Consider the following 20,065-nt stretch of genomic DNA (forward strand, 5'->3'; position numbering starts at 1 on the left):
CGTACTGCCACTGACTGCCCAAGAGGAGCAGAGCTTCAGGAGAATGCATGCAGGGATTGGAGGGTAGGGAGGAGCCAGGCCAGAGGAGCCAAGCTTTAGGGGGTAGTCATTGGGTTGGGGGGGCAGGCTGCACGAGGAGCAGGGGGTGGGGGAAGCAGGCTGCAGAGGGGAGCAGGCACAGGAGGCAGCATTTGGGGGGCAGGCACAGGCATGGAGAGGTATATAGTAGTCAGGCAAAAGTGGGATAGACACAGGCACGGGGAACAAGGATCAAGGGAGCAAGTGGCAGGGGTCTGAACTCTTGCCCCCTAGCACAGCAGTGTAGGGGGTGGGAATTTAAAACAGTCTTCTGTTAAAATTATAACAAATTTATACTTTTCCATGTATAGGCTCTAATTATTGGGGGGGTAATCTTAAATTCAATGTCATCTTGGATTCAGGTAAATACAGTGTGAGGCAAGGCCAAGTTAACATAAGTGTGGAAGTCTTGGCTTGAATCCTGCTTAGGCGACTAAAACAACTCTCCTGATTTACACTTCTGTTTTTTTGCATGGATGAGTTCACATTTGAATCTTGTAGCTTAACTTTAATATGTTGAGTATTGAGAATTTAAGTCTTGTCTTTAATATTATAATTTTCAGTTTTATATGGAGTAGAGAAACTGTATTTTTAATTCTTAAACATCCACTTGACTTGGATGTTGTGAACACTGTAAGATTTCTTTTTGTTCTTCCTTTTTGTCTCACTGGCTTTTTTATGATTTCTTTCTAGTATCATTAACAGGGATTCAGGTTTTCTGTTTGCTGTGGAAAAACTGAGATTTTCTCCTTCAACACATTTTTCCCTTTGAAGGAGAAAAATGCAGGAAACTGTGGGTTTTGTCTTGTGGGCTGGCAGAGTTCCAGCCTGCAAGGGGATGTTTGGGGCTGTGGGAAGTGGGACTCAGGGGGCACTATGTGCATGTATGTGCACACACATGTACGTGGCAGCTAGGCAGTGGTGAAGAGCAGTTCCCATACCTCTCTCCAGGTAAGTCTATGGGGGTGGGGAGAGGGACACAGGTGAGGTGTGAGAGGGGGTGGAGGGGCACAGGAGACATATCAGGAGAGGGGTGGGGGGGCACAGGCAATGCATGGGGGTGGGGGTGGCAGGGGCATGTGCCTCCCCAGATTTCTGTGCCCACAGTGTAGCATGAAGCTACAGCCAGCTGGGGTGGACCAGCTGCAGGCATGAGCTGCCTCTGTGGCCCAGTGGGTGGGGCCTGGCATGGGAGGGAGTACCATGCTGCCATGGTGAGGCACCCCCTGCCTGCCCAGCAGCATTGGGGACACAACTCTGTGTCACCACTGCTGTGCCTCACCTTAGTGGCAATGGTGGTGCAGTGCTGTCTCCCTCCCATGTCAGGTCCCTCTGGCTGGGCTGTGGAGGTGGCTTCTGTCCAGAGCTGGTCCAGCCTGGCTGCAGCCCTGAACCCCACTGTGGGCATAGAAATCTGGGGGGGGACATGCCCTCCCCACTCCCCCAGTGCATGACCTGTGCCCAGTGGCAACATGTAGTGGGTGCATGGGGGTGCATGTGCACCCCCTGAGAGCAATGTTCCCTCTAAGGTGTAGCGATTGTGAGCATGCTGTTTTGGTCCATGAGTGCGCCACTTCTGTCTGTTCCTGAATTGGTCCTGCCTCCCCCTTTCCGCATACGCCACTTCGCTCTGCCCCAGTAGCTCGGCCAAAGCTTCCCAGTGGGTCAGAGCGTCTACTCTTAAGCCTGTCCGAGTTTGCTGGTACAGTTATGAGGCTCCCAGCTCTTCAGTTCTCAGTGGCTCCTCTTTGGAAGCTGGACCAGGGGAATGCTTGCATTCAGGAGCATTAGACTAGAGGGGACCTTCTGGGAAATCCCAGGCGGGGCTCCTGCACATGCTGGCAGACAACTGCAATGGGGTCCACAACATCCACTCCAGCCCCTTTCACACACCGTAGATCCGAGGCAGCCCCTGCCCCACAATCCCACTGTGTTGGGCGCGGGACACAGCGGGAGCGCCAAGACCTTTGCCATGGCAATGGCAGGATGTTTCTTAGGCAAGATGTGTTCAAACAAACCTAGACAGCTGAATCATGCCCCATGCTAGATGCTGGCAAAACCCCCACAGTCCTTGCACCTGGGAGGTGTCTCACTACTTCCAGGGGCACCAGCACCCCCTCTCCCAGCCCATCTCCCACTTCTGGCTGTGGCCAATGTCCAGGGCTTAAAGCTGAGAGGGGTAACCTTTTCCTTGCTCCTTCATGTGACCAGCAGAAGCCCTGAAGCCTGGAGCTGCGACCCACCAATCTCCTCTCACAAGGCAGGTTCTCCATTCTCCCAACTGCCCTGGGCCGGGGAGGCACATGGTGTCGGGGCTCGGGGCGAAGCTCACCCAAAGGGGCTGGGGAGCGGAGTAGTTCCCTAGAGCCAGAGAAGCCCGTGTGGTGCCTGGCTCTGCCCTAGCCCCCATCCCCACCCCCACCTTGCCTGGGGAGGAGCTGCTGCTTGCCCCGTGCTGCTCTCCCTCCTGGCAGGGATGCCAGTGTGGTGAGGAGTGAGGAGTGGAGCAGAGCAGCCCCCATGCAGCCAAACAGTAACTTACTGCTGGTAAGTGTCCTACACTGGTTCTGGTGCCTCCACCACGCTCCATGCCCAAAGTTTACAGGAAGTCGCAGCCCAGCTCCTCTCTGGGCAGGTGCGCGGCATTAAAAAGTCACTGCACAGCAAGATTTTTTATCGTGTGCAGGTGTGCATGCGCGCATCTTAGAAGGAACCTTACCTGAGAGCGCTGGTGCACCCCCTGACAGCAGTGTTCCCCGCTTAGGTGACAGACGGGGGGGGCAGGCGAGAGCACTGGTGCCCCCCCTGAAAACACCACCCAGGATGTGGGGGCACCAGGAGAAGCAATCCACGATCATACTGACCCTGGTTGCTGATTGGCCACTGGGGCAGGCAGGTGTCCCCGCTGACTTAGGAGGCACCAGTCGCCCATGCCTGTACCCACATCCTCTGGACTATACACTCTGGTGGCTGGGGCTTAGGGGTGGGGTGCAGCAGGTCTGGAGGGAGGGGCACCACTCCAGCATGGCTGCGAGGGCTGTGGGTCAGGAGTGAGAAGCACCAGCAGAGCCAGGGGTCTGAGAGAGAGGGGCACTGGCAGGGAGAAGGGGGCTGTGAGTCAGGAGTGAGGGACACTGGCAGGACTGAGGGCTGTGGCTTGGGAGTGAGGGGCAGGAGCAGAGCACTGGCATATCAGGGCTGCTCAGCACCACTAAGCAATGCAGGGAGACAGCTGCAGCTGGACCCGTGTCCTGGTAACAAAAGGGGCAGGAGGAGCTCTGATTTTCCATGATAAAAATAACAAAATCAAGCACCAAAATATGTAGGTATTTAGATCGCATTTTATTATAATGATTGAGGCACTGGTAGGCTTCCAAATTGCTTTAAAATTGTAAATAAATCAATAAAACATTGTGTTCAACTGATACCTATATATATAGTGGCGTTTCATTTTGATTGTGGAAAAACACGGATTTGGGTTTTTTAATCAGACAATTTGGGGTTTTTTTTCCCCAAAGAATTCCTGATTTTTAAACAGAGAAAACCAGGATTCCTTGTCATTAATCATGTTAGCTCATGTTCAGCACCTTAGCAGATATATCCTGACATTCTGGGGCGCACAGATCTCTCTTAATTCTCTTTCTAGTCTGCTTACACACCTTTGTAGTTCCTCTGACTTCAGTAGAGCTGACCTGATTTACACCAGTGTAACAGTTGAGTCAGGCCACCTGTAAGTTGCTTTGTGGGGACAGCCTGATTTAACTTAATTCAACTGGAGTGGAGCTGTGCAAAACCACTTGAAATGCTTCCATTTTCAATACATCAGAGCTTATATCATTCTGGTTTGGCAAGATATGTACATCAGGGAGGGGTAGCTGATGTTATGTATTTTTAGAAAGGCTGTCATAGCTTTTGGTATCTTCTGTCTGTGTTGTAACTACCTCTGTCACCAATATGGCAGATAATATTCTTTTCATTACCCTGATCTTCCTTGTCTGCTTCTCTCCTTTTTTTGTCACGTCTGTCTGTTGCATCTCCACAAGTTAGGCTGTACGTTTCTTAGAAAGGCCATCTCTTCTTAGTATCTGTATGATGCCTACAACATTGGAGCCCCAATTCTGGGCACTACTGAAACAAATAATAGTCATTAATCTGGAGAGTACAATACTTGTTCTTCTGTAGGTTCCATGGTCATTTCATGAATCGGTGTGTATCCACGGTTGCTGAATCCAGCCAGGTACAGAGCCAGCCAACATGCACAGACCATTAAAGGCCCACTTAAGCCTCCAAGATAGAGTTTGAGTGATACACAGGCCTAGCTAGATCTCTCCAAACAGGGGAAAATGTCAGCTTTGCTTTCTGTACTAGTATCTGGACTTCCTAAGTAGGATCCCACTGTTGCATGCACATTTGTAACTATTTTTGCATTCCAGTTGCATTTTACCCCTCTGAGGAGGGTTACACACAGGTCTGCTTTCAGGATTGAGGTGTATGTCGGGTTTTTCTAATGTGGAAACGTGTCTGAGAGATGGTGTCTTTTTTAGTTTTCCAAAGCCTTCTGTTCCTTCCTGGGATGTGATAGAATGGAGCCCTCATCCTAATCTACTATTCTGTAAATGACACCAATTGGTAATCAGAAAACCCTCTGGTAGATGATGTGTGGTATATTTTCTTTTGGTGTCTATTGTTCTTTGACAAGAATATTGACTAAATCAGAAGCAGGGTTAGCTAAGCCCTGCAGCACAGAGTGTGAGGGAGATAAATACCTCAGCTATTCTGGGTGTTTGCCAGGCTGTTTCTTTTTCTGTGTGTCAGGCTATTGTTGGTCAGTTGCCACTGGTCTGGACTAGCTTGTGGCTAATGAGGTGACAGCTAAAAGGAAGGAGTTTATCTTGATCTTAGTGAAAGTAGTCAGAGGGTGCATCTACATGAGACACCCATTGTGAAGTTGTTGAGAGTAGGTAAAATAAGAGTAAAAAGTAGGCGGTGCTGAACAGTAGCATCCTGGCACGGTTGCCTGTTAGTAACTTGTTACTACTATGCAGTAGTGTCACATCATGGTTCATGTCCAGCAATGCTACTGCGCAGTAGTATTAACTTACTGTGCAGTAGTGTTCAGTAAGCGTCTCATCTAGATGCACCCAGATTTGAAAAAAGTAGCTTCCCTTTTAAAATCTTTCGATGCTAATGATTACTGCCTACCTTGTACTTTCTCCTTTTTTGAAACAAGCTATTGAGAGAGTGGAAACTGGGCTAATCCCATGTGTATTCAATTGTTCTTATTTTAACAAATCAAAATAGTCCTGGACTCAGACAGTTGTGCTTAACATGGTGGCTGATTTTCTGGAAGAAGGAAAGGAGACTGATACCTGCTGATAGATCACATATATCAGCTTTCTGTCACCAGCCCAGTGGTGCTCCTTGCAGGTGTGGGTGCTACAGCAACACTTCAGGGATTGAGCTCCTCATAAAGGAAGTTCTCAAAAGTTCATCATTGCCCAGTTTCTTTGCAAGTTTAGTGCTCCTTTGATGTGTTTGATCCAATGAAAGACATTATGTTAGGATATGGACTGGGAAGTCATGTTGTTGGAACCTGCCTCTTATGCCTCCCATCCTGCTGGTCTCTTGGAACTGCATTTTCATTGTTTCACAGAAAGATGTGTTTGGGTGGAAGATGGGCTAAAGTTCAATCCTGATAAGTAATGCTTTTGGCACCTCCCATATTGAATTGTCTGTAAGTACCTTTTGCACCTCGGGGACACATCTAGATGAGTACACAAGTGTGGTTTGTGATGCCTCAAAGCTGTTTGAGGCACTGCATACTGCATGTGGCTCACATATGTCCATTCACCGTGCTGCTAATTTGCAGCACAGTGCCAGAATTTGAGACTGGGAGATCCTGGTGTAAAAAAAAAATCTCCAAAAGAAGCGGTGCAGTGCAGAGCCTGGCTATCCAGAGCTATGTTGTGGCTGCCAGTCAGGCTCCATGCAGCCGGATCAGTGCAGCTGCTGCCCCAGGAGGTCTCCAGGACCCCAGGTAAAGCTGCTAGCACAGGTTTTGGCACTAGCCTCCCCTACCCCATCCAGGATAATTTGACGTCTGCCAGAGCACACATGCAGGGGCATAACCTGAAACACAAAGCAACTGCACAAATATGTGCTACTGCTATTTGTGCCATAGCAAATGCATGCCCCTACAGATGCACTCTCATCTGGATGCACCACTGGTATACAGGAGAGAGGCCACCACAGGTGAGGCAGCCCAGGAATTTAGGGACCTTCTGCATTGTTTTCTTAGCCTAGAAGCTCATATTTTATCACAGTACATCACAGTGGCCTCCACTAGCACTTTTCTGTCTCATGTATAGCTCATTGTGGTTATACATATTTTTGCTACCTCCAGGCTAGACTGTTGTAATTTATTCCTCATTATTTTTTGCTTGCATCTGATACAGAGGCTGCAGGGGTTCCAGAGTACAGAACCTTATTTGCTCCTTGATGCCTGGGTAAGGCACTTCTTCCACTAAGTACCTATCTTCCACTTCCTGCCTGTCAATCACATCAAGGGCTTGTTGACAAGATGCTAATTTAGACCTGAAGTATTTTTGGGACTCTTTCCTTCCCCTTTCAAGGCACTTGAAGTTAACCAGGTTGTCTTCCTCTCTGTCCTCCCACACAAACAGGGTTTTGGTTCACATTTATGGAACTCCTTACTTAAAGATGAATGCTGGTCTCCTTCCATGGTGCTTGAGTTTGAGACTAGATTGAGACCAGAGTTCTGGGTCACAACAACTGAAATTAAACATAGGATTTGTATCACTTTGGGCAGCATCCAAACTGCATATGGAAAGTCAGACATTTTGAACCAAAATCCAAAGCTAAAATTATAAGAGCATATTGAACTCCAGGCAGCTGAATCTGAACCAGTCCTGAACTGGAACTTGAAGAAGATGAATTCACACTTACAGTCTGGTTTTGGACCCTTTTCCTGTTGAACAGTACTGAAGTATATTGAATATTTACCAGGCAGAGTTGGTTATAATTTTCCAGCTTGTTGATCTCTATATCTTTATCTTTTATTTTAGTTGAAACACCACCTCCCCCTTACCATGCAAGAGAAATGGCAAACCAAAATGGACGATCAATGGATCCAGCAACCAACAGTCAGCTAATGCTGTCGTTGCCCAATGGAGGTAAATCTGCCGATGAAGAAACTGAAAGTAAATAACTATTTATATTACTCTCCAAAGAAAACTTAGTAGACAAGGAGTTATTACATTGGCTTTTGAGTAGAAAGGTTCACAGATCCTTAACATTGAGCTTTCAGCCACCTGTAAGATTAAGGACACAGCCCAGACTTGTCATTCAGAAACAGTGTGGGAGTGATATAGAAACTTAGTTATTGCATTTCTGACACAGAGGGTTCTGATTTTACTTGCTTCTTTGTGTTCACAAAAGTTAAAAGAAATATTCATGAAAGCAAACATGATTATCTGGGTTGTAGGGACAAAGTTATCAAAAAAGGGGTGGGGCGATTATGTACTGCAACAAGAACTATATCAAAATCAGGACTGATTTCTTTATCACCTTCAGTTCTGGAGTACAGTGTTTATTCATCTTTAAACACTGTATTAGAAGCTTTATTATTTCCATCTTTATTTCTGTCTTGTATTACTTACTGTTTAGCCAGTTAAAGTCCATATCACAGCAGCATATTACCATCAAGTGCAAGAAGATCTGTTAAAGGTCAGCCTAATCCTAATGCCCTAAGGTTTAAAACACACCACTTCCTGTAGGCAATGGCACCTATAGGGTGATGTGGCTGGTGTCATGTCTGGTTGCCTTTGACTCTTCAACCCAAATAACCAGCTACCTATTTTATAGGTAGGTCATGTGGGGGCAGCTTTGGGCAAGTGAGCCTTAAATACATACCTGTGGAGCTGTAATAAGAAACCTTAAATGCTTTGCCATCATGCCCCTAGAAAGAGCTATACAGAAGGCTTTTTGTGGGAGACATGGTAAAATTCAGGATGCCTGGAATTGTCTCATTCCCTTCCTGGAGCCACAGGATGGAGCAGCCTCATATCCAGTGTGCGGCTATTTCTGCAGTAGTATCTCTGAACCTCAAAGCTGGAAGACCCCCAGGCTCATCTGTCATTCACCTGTCTCCACAGAACATTAATCCATGGCGTTTATGGCATGTAGAATCTCTCTGCACACGATTTCTGTGGTCTGCTTCAAATGCAGGATAATCACAGTTGGTTTTGTTATTTATAGCACTGTGATCCTACTCAGATGCCCATTCAGGTCTAGGGCGTCCCTTGCACACACCTGTTAAAAGACAACCTCTTTAAGTGCTTGCATCCTAAATTAGGACAAGAAGATATAAATGTGTGTAGTAGACAGCTGGAGGAGAGAGGACGATGGTAACAGGATATGTGGACATGCATAATAGCCATGTGACAACAACCACATTCCTAGACACCCTTTTTTCAGAACAAATATCCCAGAGACATTTACAACACCTGCCTAGTCCCTCTCACTTAGAAATACATTCTAGCTAGGTTCCACTACTTTTTGGGTCTCATATGCCCTTGGTGGGTGGTCAGGATATGGTTCTTCATTAATGAGACAAATAAGGCTCAGAGGTTAAGTTCAAAAGGGCAGCTGTCCTTATTCTGAGCCTGAGGGATTAGGGCTTCCAGTAGAAATGGTCTTTCTTGTGGCATTTTAGTATTTCTGTTTGTAGTCCCAGTTGGAAGCAGAATGTCCTGTAATGTGTGAAAAGAAAATAGTAAAGGGGGGGAATGCTTCTTTTTAAACCTCATGTTTTGGGATTAGAGTAAATCATGTTCTGGAGGAAGGGTGAGCTTAGTTTTCATTTCCTGTAAACTACTTTGCTCCTCGTGTTCAGTGGTGCCACATGCACATAGTTGCACAGGCCCTGCAGCACAAACACAACTTGTAAAGTTTCCAGTGGAGTGCTTGGACCCTAATTCAGTAAAGAATTTAATTTTGTGTTTAACTTAGTGCACAGGAGAATCAGTAGGTCTACTTACACACTTAAAGGTAAGCCCAGACTGAGGTTCTTTGTTGAATCAGGGCCAGGAAATTATGAAGAAATAGAACCTACTACTGAGACATCCAGTCTGACAAAGTTGACACTGATTGAGATGGGGCTCATTACAAGAGCAAGTTGGGGTATAAAGCAAACGTGACTGTGATCTCACTGATTTTATTTCTTACAGACTTCCGGCCTGTATGCTATGAGGAACCCCAGCACTGGTGCTCAGTTGCCTACTATGAACTCAACAACCGAGTAGGAGAGACTTTCCAGGCTTCCTCTCGGAGCATTCTTATTGATGGATTCACAGACCCTTCAAATAACAGAAACAGATTCTGTCTGGGACTGCTCTCTAATGTAAACCGGAACTCTACAATAGAAAACACCAGGAGACACATAGGAAAGGGTAAGAGCAAGCTTCCAACAGTGCTGGGAAAGAGTGTCAATGACAGCATAAGTTAAAATACCTTGCTTATCTGTCAGGCCTTATGACACATGTTTCTTAAAACCAAAGCTGCCTGCTTGGGATTACTTCAGAAAAGACACTATTTTTTGCTCACTGGGTAACAGGTAGCAGAGAGTAGTGCCCTTGTTGGCCAATATAGAGTGAAATCTTGTTTATAATCATGCTTTCTAAGTTCACTGCATGTATTTTTACTTGTGTGTATTTATATTTACCGCAACAAAGAATATTGCTATTGCAACATCACTAGCATGTTAACTACTGGAGTCTTGCTTTTGGTTTTCCAGCCACCTGTCACACAATGGGTGCATCTACATGTATGCCAGACTGCACAGTTGTTACTGCGCATTTAGTACTTGCTTAAACAAGTACTAAATGACTGTGTAGTAACCAACATTACTGCGCAGTCCAGACATTGTTCAGGTCCTTACTGCTTGTTGCTACTGCGCAGTAGCATCGACATCACGGTTTGTGCCTGCCAGTGCTACAGCAACATAGCATCTAGTGTAGATGCCCCCGGTAAGTAGCTAAGCCATTACATTTAGGAGCTCTCCTAAAGTTTTCTCTATAGTTTTTTTTCTCCCCTGGCAGGTTAAGAAAACCTGTCCAAACTAATAGGCTATTTCTGTTAGCTTTTATTTGTTAAGCTAGACGTCTTAGATTCTTCAAGTGGTTGTCTATATGTATTCTGCTTTTGCTGCATGTGTGCTATGTGCACACAGGATCTAAATGTTTTTGGCCAGTAACATCTGTTGGGGAACACCAAAACCCTGGATACCCTTACATCATGGGTGGGCAAAATACGGCCTGCGGGCCGGATCTGGCCTGCGAGGCCATTCTATCTGGCCTGTGGGACCCCTAAAAAAATGTAGATAATTAATATTTCTCTGCCCTTGGTTCCTGTCAAAAGTGACAGGAAGCAAGGGCAGTGGGACCCAGGGGAAGCCCGGAGGGCTCCAACAACAGCTAGAAGCCCCAGCCGGGGTTTCTGGCCTGGGAGTACATGGCTGCCCCAGCATGGGAAGCTCGGGTAAGTGGCGGGGGACCCCAGGCAGGGAAGGAGCACGGGGGGGGGGGGGGAAGCAGCCCGGCCCCTCCCCTCCCCACGCCCGGTGCTCCACGCTGCAGCTCCTTGCAGCGTGCATGGAGCTGCCTATGCCCGCTCCAGCCAGCCCCATGTGGGCTGTGAGCACCTGCAGCACGGGGCACCAGGCGTGGGGTGGGGGAGGGGCTGCTTCCCCCCCATGCTCAGCTTTTCCCTGGGCTCTTTCCCAGTGCAGAGAAAAGCGGCCCCTCAACTGCCCCATGGCCGGTGCTCCCCACTGCAGGAGCTCATAGCCCACGCGGGGCTGTCCAGAACAGCCCCAGGCAGGCTGCTGGTGGCTGCAGCGTGGGGTACTGGGCATGGGGCGGGGAGGGGCTGCTTTCCCCACCCCACTACACTCAGCAGCACCTTGTAACCCAGCCCCACTGCCAGGCTGGCAGTGGCACGGATTACAAGCTGCTGCTGAGTGCAGGGAAAAGTGGCCCATCGCCCGCCCCATGGCCAGTGTCCCGTGCTGCAGCCATCAGCAGCCTGCCTGGGGCTGCCTGTGCCTGCTCCGGACAGCCCCACGTGGGCTGTGAGCTCCTGCAGTGGGGAGCCAGTGGGAGCACAGGGCATGCACCGGTGTCTCGGGGCCAGTGCCGGTGGGGCCCAGAGCAGGGCAGCAGGAGCGCAGGGTCCCAGCTGGCAGGGGCTCTATGGAGCCAGGCCAGCTTCCGCCCCTCCCTGCTGGTGCAGCCCAGCCCGGCTGCACAGACCCCTGCCGGCCTGTGCCCTGCTCTGGGCCCTACTGGTGCTGGCCCTGGGACATTGGTCCCAAGATGATGACCAGGGGGCAGGGCACCTGTCAAGGGGTGGGGCTACCCATGAGGCCCTCAGCAGCCTGCCAAAACTGGGTTAGCGGCCCTTCGCCGAAAATAATTGCCCACCCCTGCCTTACAGGCATGCAAACACACATACCCCTCCCCCAAGGAAATAGGGGACATGGTAGGTCCAACCATATTTTAGTTACTTCTTTCTGCCCATGGTATCAAAACAGAAGGTCTATTGAGTCCACTTGTCTGTGCACTATTTAGCTTTCCCTACTCTTATTTTGTCATAATTAGTGTACTTATTATGCCCTTTGGCTTTAATTTTATTCTTACTGTTAGAGATTCCCCAGTTCTAGGCCTGAACAGGCATTGTCAGTTAGTGCTCATGAGAGTTGAAGTGAACTTGAAGCTCCTGAGGTCATTCTCAATTGAAAACATTAAAATTTACAATGGCCAAATCCAGCAAAGTAGCTAAATTCCTTTTCCCATAGTCACCAGAAAGATGTAGGAAGCAGAATGATTCCCATGGCAAGTTCAGACCTAGGGAGTGGGGCAGAGGCAGGAGCAAGGCTGAGGTGAGTGGGGCCCCCAGGCAGGCTGTGGGATGCTTGGAGCCTGGGTAGCTTGTCTAGGGGTGCGGGGGTGGGAGAGGGTGTTCCTGCCATGGTGTGCACCCTGGGGGAGGCAGGGGAGTATGTGCCTCTCAGATCTGTGTGTGAGACAGAGCTGGGCTGCCTCTGCGGGCTGGAGCTCTGCCTCCCACTGCCACTGCTTCGGGAGCCATGAGATACCATGTGCCTGCTGCTGCCGGGCAGACGGGATGTGGCACAGCCTGCCAGTAGCAGGCACATGGCGTCACGTGGTTCCCGAGGCAGCAGCAGTGGGGCGCTGTGGGGGCCTCAAGCTGCCCCTCCCCCCACATACCTCTTCCCCTTCACAGACTTGCCTGCTGTGGTGGGCAGTGCTCCACACCCCACCAGGCTGCAATCCTGGCTGCATGCAGGCTGCAGCTGTGTGTCTGTGTCTGCACGCATCCCCTGCTGCAGCCGCCCAGAGCCCATGCCTGGGATGCCCTGAAGCCCTCTGTGCTGCCACTGCTGCCCTGCGTTTGGAGGGTCTAAGCCCCATTAGCCCTGGCCTTCCACTGCCTATATAGTCATCTGTTGTTGACTGCAGCCAAAGCTGGGGATTTTGCCAGTGCTCCTGTTGGGAATTAAAGCCAGAGGCTCCTGGCTAGAGTGTCTTGCTCCTCTGTCACCAATCACCATATTTGAGTTCAGGAAGGAATCACCATGGAGCAGAATGGAAAGCAAACTGAGCCAAATAGGGAGAAGGTGGCTAAATTGGGAAAGAGCTGGCCAGGAGGAAGAGCTAGTCAGTCCCAGGAAAGAAGGGACTGGATAAGGAGTGAAAAAGGAATGAAAGAGAAAAAATCAAGAAAACAAAGAAAATAATTATTATTTATTCAGTGTTATGTTAAAGTAGCACCATACCAGTTCAGAAAAATACTGAGAGGAGAGAAAAATGGAAAAAAGAAGAGAAAACTGGGAGAAGCTGATTTGTGAGTTGGTTCATGTAGAAGCCATTATGAGACTCACCATTCCTAAAGACAGGGATAATGGAATTTTCCAAAAAAGTAACAAGTATGGATGTAAAAGAAGATGGGGTTGAACATGAATTCATGCTGTTCTAAAGAGAAAGAAGAGTCGGTCTGAAGACCTGAAGAAGTCTGATGCCTGATGAAAACTGGGCTAGACAGGGCAGATCCTAGGTTGTACTTCTCTTTGGGGAGCTGACATAGCTAGAAGTATTTTGTTTTGGAGTTCTGCTCTGATTCTCCATTCATGTGAAGTGCTGTAAAATTCGTGCAACTCAGTTGACATTCATGGAATGTCACTGGCATAAACGAAAGGAGAATGGGGGCGCTTCTGCTTCTACTAAGCCTTTCTCCTGTCTGAAGTGAACATTTCCCAGATATAACAGAAACCAGCGGTGTCACCAGAAATAGAGATGTTTGGGGATTAGGATCTAGAATTGGAGTGGCTTTCTTGTTAAAGCCTCATCTTTCTGTTGAGCAGTTTTTGTGCTCTTAAAGTTCTGGAGCCTTCAGTTTATTGTCTCCCCCTGCCATTAAAATGCCTTTTCCTGGGGGAAATAAAGCAGCCTACCATTCCCTCCAGGAAAAATGCTCCAGATTTTTCAGGTTCTAATTTAATTAGCTGCAGTAATAAGTCTCTATCAGCAGCTTTCATTAGGCAATGATAAGCTACACTAAATCTCATCTCCTTTTTAATGAGGGCCCAAAAGATCTCAACTCCCAGCAGCCCCACTTATTTCCCAGGCCCAAAGCAATAATTTAATTGGCTCTAGATAGTCAGTTTCCAGGCTGAACTGATTAAATAGTGGGAGGGCCTGAGCCAAATATCGAATTTGATATGCTTTATATAAATAATAGTAAATCAGAAGGCCCAATGCAGGGATGCTGTACCTGGATCTGCTGTTTTCCAGTATTGTCTACCCAGGATCATGAATGCACCAGTCACAAAGCAGTTTCCTCCTGAACATGGATGACTGGTGCCTCCTGAGTTAGGGGGGCATGTACCCCCCCCCCCAAGTGGCCAGTGAGCGACCGAGGGGGCGGGGTCCCCCACAGCCAATCTCGCTGACAGGGGGAGGAGGGTCAGAGGTGCCAGCGGCACTTTTCCTGGTGCCCCCACTCCCCAGCCAGCGCTTGCAGGAGGGTCACCAGTGCTCCCACCTGCCCCCCTGCCCGTCACCTAAGCGGGAAGCACTGGCTGTCAGAGGGTGCACCAGTGCTCTCAGGGGTGCACGTGCACCCCTATGCACCCCCTACATGTCACCGCTGCTCTTGAACATTGGAAATGAGCCAGTCACCAGGTTCTGGTGGAAAAAGAAATGAAGAAAACCTAAAAATGTTTTCTGAAAAGGTGGTATAGATTCATAAACAGCAATTACTAGGCTTCAGGGCATGTTTGTATTCTGTCAGTCTAGGCTAGGGTGTGCCACCATGAAAACATGACATTCCCACATGCTCCCACTCTGTACCTTAGAGCAGCACCAGCATATGCCAGAAAGCAGCTGCTTGACAAATTTTGGCAGGTAGCGCATGCAGAATCAGAGTGAGTGGGCAGGGCAGGCCCCGAGTGAGTGGCTGACACAGGGGAAACAAGCTCTTGCAGTCAGAATTGTCATTTGAAGAAGCTGGTTCCTATAAATTGTTGCTTAGAGGGGAAAAAGGCAGGTCCTCTCCAGAGCAAGAAGAAAATGCAGTAAACATGAATGTTTCTCATCTGTTTAGATACAAAGACTTGTGTTAATATGTTTACAAGCCTTACACTAGGAGTTTGCTCAGAAGAAGGAAGGCATTTTTCTGGATACTGATCCTGTGGAGACCCTTAATTTATCTGCATTTCCCTCCTCATTCAACTCAAAAGGAAAATGCCCAGGAGGAACAAAATGGGTTTAGTACAGGGAAGGTCCAGAGTATTTATAGATCTCAAAGTATGTTGGACAGACAGATAGAAGCTGTAAACCATTTTCACTTCTGTTAGCAGAAACACCCCAGTGAGTAAACAAGGTTAGGTCACTAGGATAATGCAGTAGAATTGCCAGGCAGCATACCAGCATTGAGCTGCTTTTGTGGAAATACCACAAAAAATTATTTTAATTTTCAGAAGCAACTCATGACTTAATGTGCATCTGTTTTGAGTGTCCAGTTTCAAACACCTTGAAAGGGGTAGGTACTCAGGGGTGATTTTTCAAAGGCAGGTACTAACACTTTCAGAAAAGTACTTGTACCCAATGAAAACTGTGAGCTAGACAATGCAGATTCCATTGGTGAAAGACCAATGGTGTCTTGCACTGATCAATGCACCTTAAAAAATAAAATAAAGCCCATCTCTTCCTTGGTAATGTTAGAATGATGTTGTAGAGATAATGGTGCAGGAATTATACAAGATGCAAGGAGTTCTTTATGTAATACTTTTTATTAGACCAACTGTATAGTTGGGATAGCATTAAACAAGATTTCAAATGCAAGACATTAACCTGAAGGGGAATAGCTTTCATTCAAAAGCTTGTCTAACTCTATCCAAACTATGCAATCGGTCCATTAAAAAACATCAGCCTAAGAAATCCTTGTATTTCTTCCTTGGCATTTGGAAAATGGGTAAGTTAAGATACGAAAGAGAACTTGCAATGCAGGGGATTTTATATATATATTTAAAAAAATTAAATCTCTTATTTCAGATGCCAGATCTGTTGGCCTACTTCAGGGGTGGGCTATTATTTCGGGTGGAGGGCTGCTTAACTAGTTTTGGTGAGCTGTCAAGAGCCGCATGGGTAGTCCCACCACTTGACAGTTGCCTCGCCCCCTTGTCGCCGTCTTGGGATTGGAAGTTATACCCCTAACCCCTGACTTTTACCACCAAAAGTCCTTCCTCTTGCACCCTAAAAATACTCCTTTTGGAAGGAGGGTTGCCATCTTAGAACCAGAAAAAAGTCAAGTCATACATTAAAAGTCAAACACGTACTATAACATATTTTAATTTTATTACCAAAAATATTTTTGTCATGATTCGTGTTTGCATAGCATATATAGAGTAGGACTGTGTGAAGCTTCAGGTGCCGATTTGATTCGGAGGAGATTCAGCCCAATTCGGATTCCAAATCTGAATCAAATCAGGACACCAATAGAAAGGTCTGAATTGATTCAAAGCTCTCCGAATCAATTCAGAAAAGATTCAGAGAGCTTTGGAGAGATTCAGAGATTCGGGCTGTCCCCGCTCGCTGCTACAGGGAGCTGGACCCAGACTCCATGCCAGTAAGTGGGGGGAGGGCAGGCTGGAGAAGGGGGAGGGGACCCTGGGGGTACCCCCACGAGGCCCCATCCCCTGCCTGCTCCCCCAGACCCCCTGAGCACCCTGTGACCCTTGCCTACTCTCCCAGCCCCGTCAGTGGTTGCCCCGCTTGGCCCAAGCACCCTGACTCTTAAAAAAAATGTTTTTTTAAAGCCCTGCGCTCACCGGCTCCTGCCAGGCCTGGGGAGGTGATCCCTGCTGCCTCCACTGCCCTGCATTACATGGGGGGCTCTGCCACGAGCCCCCATCCCACACCCGATCTCCCAGCCCCGTCAATGGCTGCCCCAAGTGGCCACAGCATCCTGGCTCTTAAAAAAAAAAATGCCCTGCACCCACTGGCTGCAGCAGTGGCTGTTGAGGCTTCTGGGGGCTCATGGCAGAGCCTCCCCATGCAGCATGAGGCAGTGGGGGGCAATGGGGATTGCCCCCCTGCCTGGCAGCAGCCAGTGAGTGCGTGGCCTTAAAAAAAAAAAGTGCCAGGATGCTGGGGCCAGGTGAGGCAGCCATTGACTGGGCTGGGAGAGTGGGCGGGGGATGGGGGCTTGTTACAGAGCCCTCCATGCAGCATGGGGCAGTGGGGTGCAATGGAGATCGCCTCCCTCCGGCCTGACAGCATCTGGTGAGTGCAGGGCTTTTTTTTAAAGAGCCAGGACTCTGGGGCCTGGTGGGGCAGCCATTGATGGGGCTGGGAGATCAGGTAGGGGATGGGAGTTCATGGCAGAGCCCCCGACACAGCATGTGGCAGTGTGGAGGCAGGAGGGATTGACCCCCGCCTGGCAAGAGCCGATGAATGCAGGGCTTTTCTTTTTTCTTTTTAATGAGCCGGGACACTGGGGATGGGCGAGGTAGCCATTGATGGGGTTGGAAGAGTGGGCACTGGATGGGACCTGTTTGATTTGGAGATTTGGCCAATTTGACGGTGGCCAGATCTCTGAATCAGATTCAGCCAAATCAGTTCGGGACAGTGATTCGAATCACTGAATTGAATCCCTGTCCCCTGCATCGATAAAATCTGAACCTGAAGCAAATACTAGCCACTTCGCATAGGCCTAATATAGAGGAGATTGCATAATAATTAAAAAATAAATTCTTAGTTTTGTATATTGTGGGGGGAGGGCTTGTGCGTGTGGTGTGTGCACCGTGTGTGGGGGGTGCATGGTATGTGTGCGTGGTATGTGTGATATGCATGATATGTGTGTGTTGTGTGTGGTATGGGTGTGTGGAGGAATCAACCTCTCTGCCTGCCTGTCACCCTCTGGTCAAAAACTCTGGATGCACTTGGTCTCCATGATAACAGCGCTGGAGACATTCCGGGTTGGGGTAGGACCTGTTCTTCTTTGTCTCAAGTTTTCTGCCACTGTGGGTCAGATGACTAGCTTCCTTGCCTGCTCAATCCTAGATCATCTGAAAGCACCAGTCAGCAGCCAGTGGGGATGCTCCTGGTGGGACCTTAGTGATGAGGTCATGATAGGGGATAAAAGAGATCCCCAGGAAGGAGGGGAGAGCCATCTTAGAGAGACATTTTTGGCAGAGCCATGCTGGAGAGAGCCATGCTGTAAAGTTGGGAGAGAGCTTTCATGCTGGAGCCCTAAAGCTCCTGGGGAAGCAGAACACTCAAGCCCTCTCCCTTTGTCTCTTGAAACTGGACACACAATAAAATGCCTGTCTCCATAGGAAAGCAACCGGCCTCTGGATGATACTTGTGAGTAAGCTACTTAAGCTCTATCTAGATATATAGCTTGCAGTACAGCAGTTGTGTAATCAGCAGATACCTAGCCACGCTGTTTGCTCTAAAGTTATTCTGTGATACATTTCTATCCTGTACCCTACTCCAAACCTACTTGGTGTAACCAATAAAGTTCTCCATTGTTCTAAGCATGGTGAACTGGCTGGGAGAGGGAGAGGGCCGTGCCTTTGTGTCCCCTTGGTCCGGCTGACTAAGGGAGACCACTATTTGAGCTTCAGGCTAAAGGAAGCACCCCAAGTCCTAGCAGTGGGTCGAGCACCCTCCAGGACTACAAGGCCTGTGTTTCCCAGGGGGCACAGGACTAAGAACAGATAGAACCCTGGGTGGTGGCAGCGATGACCCCAGGCTCATGGGTATGCTCTGGGAAGGAGGTTGGCCGAACATGAGGCACCCCAGGGAGGCACTTGGAGCCTGGTAGGTGGTCGGGCACAGTGAGGTGGGTGGCTCAGCACAGGATCGCTTCCTGCTGGCCTGCCACAGGGTGTGTGTTGTGTGTATGGTGGGTGTGTATGGTAGGATGTGGGGGGCGGTGTGGGAGGGTTTGTGAGGGGATTTGGTTGTGTGGGGAGAGCATAGGGTATGTTGAGGATTATGTATATGTGGGGGGGTTGTAAGGCAGGGTGTGGGTGTAGGTGTGAGGGAGGCTGGGCGATGTGGGGACCCCACACACTCCCCCCCATGGTGCAGCAGCAGGCAGGGTGCTCAGGGTGCAGGCGGCCAGCAGGGCGTAGCTCCGGCCAGTGCTGCACATCTCAGTGAGGGGCGCAGCCTCTGCACGGCTACCTATATCGCCGGTGCTCCCTGCTACCCACATGCAGCACCTGCATTCACACAGCAGAGAGGGAAGTCCCATGTGCTGAAGCCAGGTGCCTTCGCTGTCAGGGCTGTGCAGCACCAGAGAGAAGCTTCAGGTGCTGGAGCTGGCTGCCTTCCCCGCAGGGGCTATGCTGCAGGGGAGGGAAGCTCCAGGCAGGGAAGGCAGCTAGCTCTGGAGCCTGAAGTTTCTCCCTGGTGCTGCGCAGCAGTGGCGTACTGAAGCGGCGGGGGCTGCATGTGAGTGGCAGGGAGCACCAGCAATACAGGCAACCTCACAGAGCCTGTGCCCCTTACTGCAATATGCAGCTCTGGCCATAGCTGCACTCTGCCAGGCACCTGCCCCCTGAGCGCCCTGCCTGTTGATGTGGCTGCCACTGCCTGCTGGGGCTGCATGCAATGGGGAGTGTGTGGGGGGGTCCCCACATCCCCCACTTTCCCTCACCCACATGCTGCCGCCCCCTGTCCTCATAGGTGCAGGCTCTGTGCTGCCACCATCCCCATGCTCCAGTCTCCCTCTTGGCTGCAGCCCCACCCCTTTTGCTTCCCTACCTGCTGCCCAGAGCCAGCAGGAGACTGGGAAAGTGAGCAGGTCCCGGGGCTTGCAGCAGCAGCAGCCCTGCACAGAAGCTGCATGCTGGCCAGCCAGGCCCTTCTGCCGATGAGGGTAGCGGACATTCAGTAGGGTATATTTGGGGGACTGCTTGTACACATGGGTGCCTAGCTCTCACTCTCATGGGCAGAAGGGCTGGACTAGGAAGGGAAGAGTTTGTTGGGGGGCCCTGCAGGCCGGATGAAAGTGCTTGGCAGGTTGAATCCAGCCCATGGGCCTTATTTTGCCCACCTCTGGTCTACGCACAATTCATAGTTATATAACAGTGAAGGGCCATTCAGTAAATGCTTTGCTCAAGTGTCAGTGTTGCCTAGATACCAGTTACAGTGCATCTAATAATATTCGCTTTGTTGTTACAGTGCTATGAAGGTCTCCAGGGAACTGTGAAAATGTCAACTAACGGGGCTCTGGTTTGGTCCTCTGGTCCTCCAGGTTGGGGATAGTGCAGGGGGTTGGTAGCTCACACATGTCAAACATTTCTATTACAGTCTACAAGAGAAGAAGAAACCAGATGGAAATGGTATTCTGAAAGCTTTTGAAGCTGGAACCG

At 49.3% G+C, this 20,065-nt stretch overlaps 1 protein-coding gene across 4 annotated transcripts in view; it reads left to right on the top strand.

The window, feature by feature from the left end:
• SMAD9 (SMAD family member 9) overlaps positions 1–20,065 on the top strand; it is a 67,821-nt gene that overhangs the window by 28,627 nt on the left and 19,129 nt on the right. For 3 of the 4 annotated variants that reach the window (XM_059715210.1, XM_019498296.2, XM_014603413.3), the window contains exons 4-5: positions 7,164–7,298; positions 9,327–9,548. In XM_059715210.1, the coding sequence (XP_059571193.1) occupies positions 7,164–7,298; positions 9,327–9,548 (357 nt within the window). The remainder of the gene's footprint in view (positions 1–7,163; positions 7,299–9,326; positions 9,549–20,065) is intronic. The other variant, XM_059715158.1, reaches the window with a different exon arrangement.

The sequence above is a fragment of the Alligator mississippiensis genome, chromosome 1 (genome assembly GCF_030867095.1).
Source record: "Alligator mississippiensis isolate rAllMis1 chromosome 1, rAllMis1, whole genome shotgun sequence".
Taxonomy (NCBI): domain Eukaryota; kingdom Metazoa; phylum Chordata; order Crocodylia; family Alligatoridae; genus Alligator; species Alligator mississippiensis.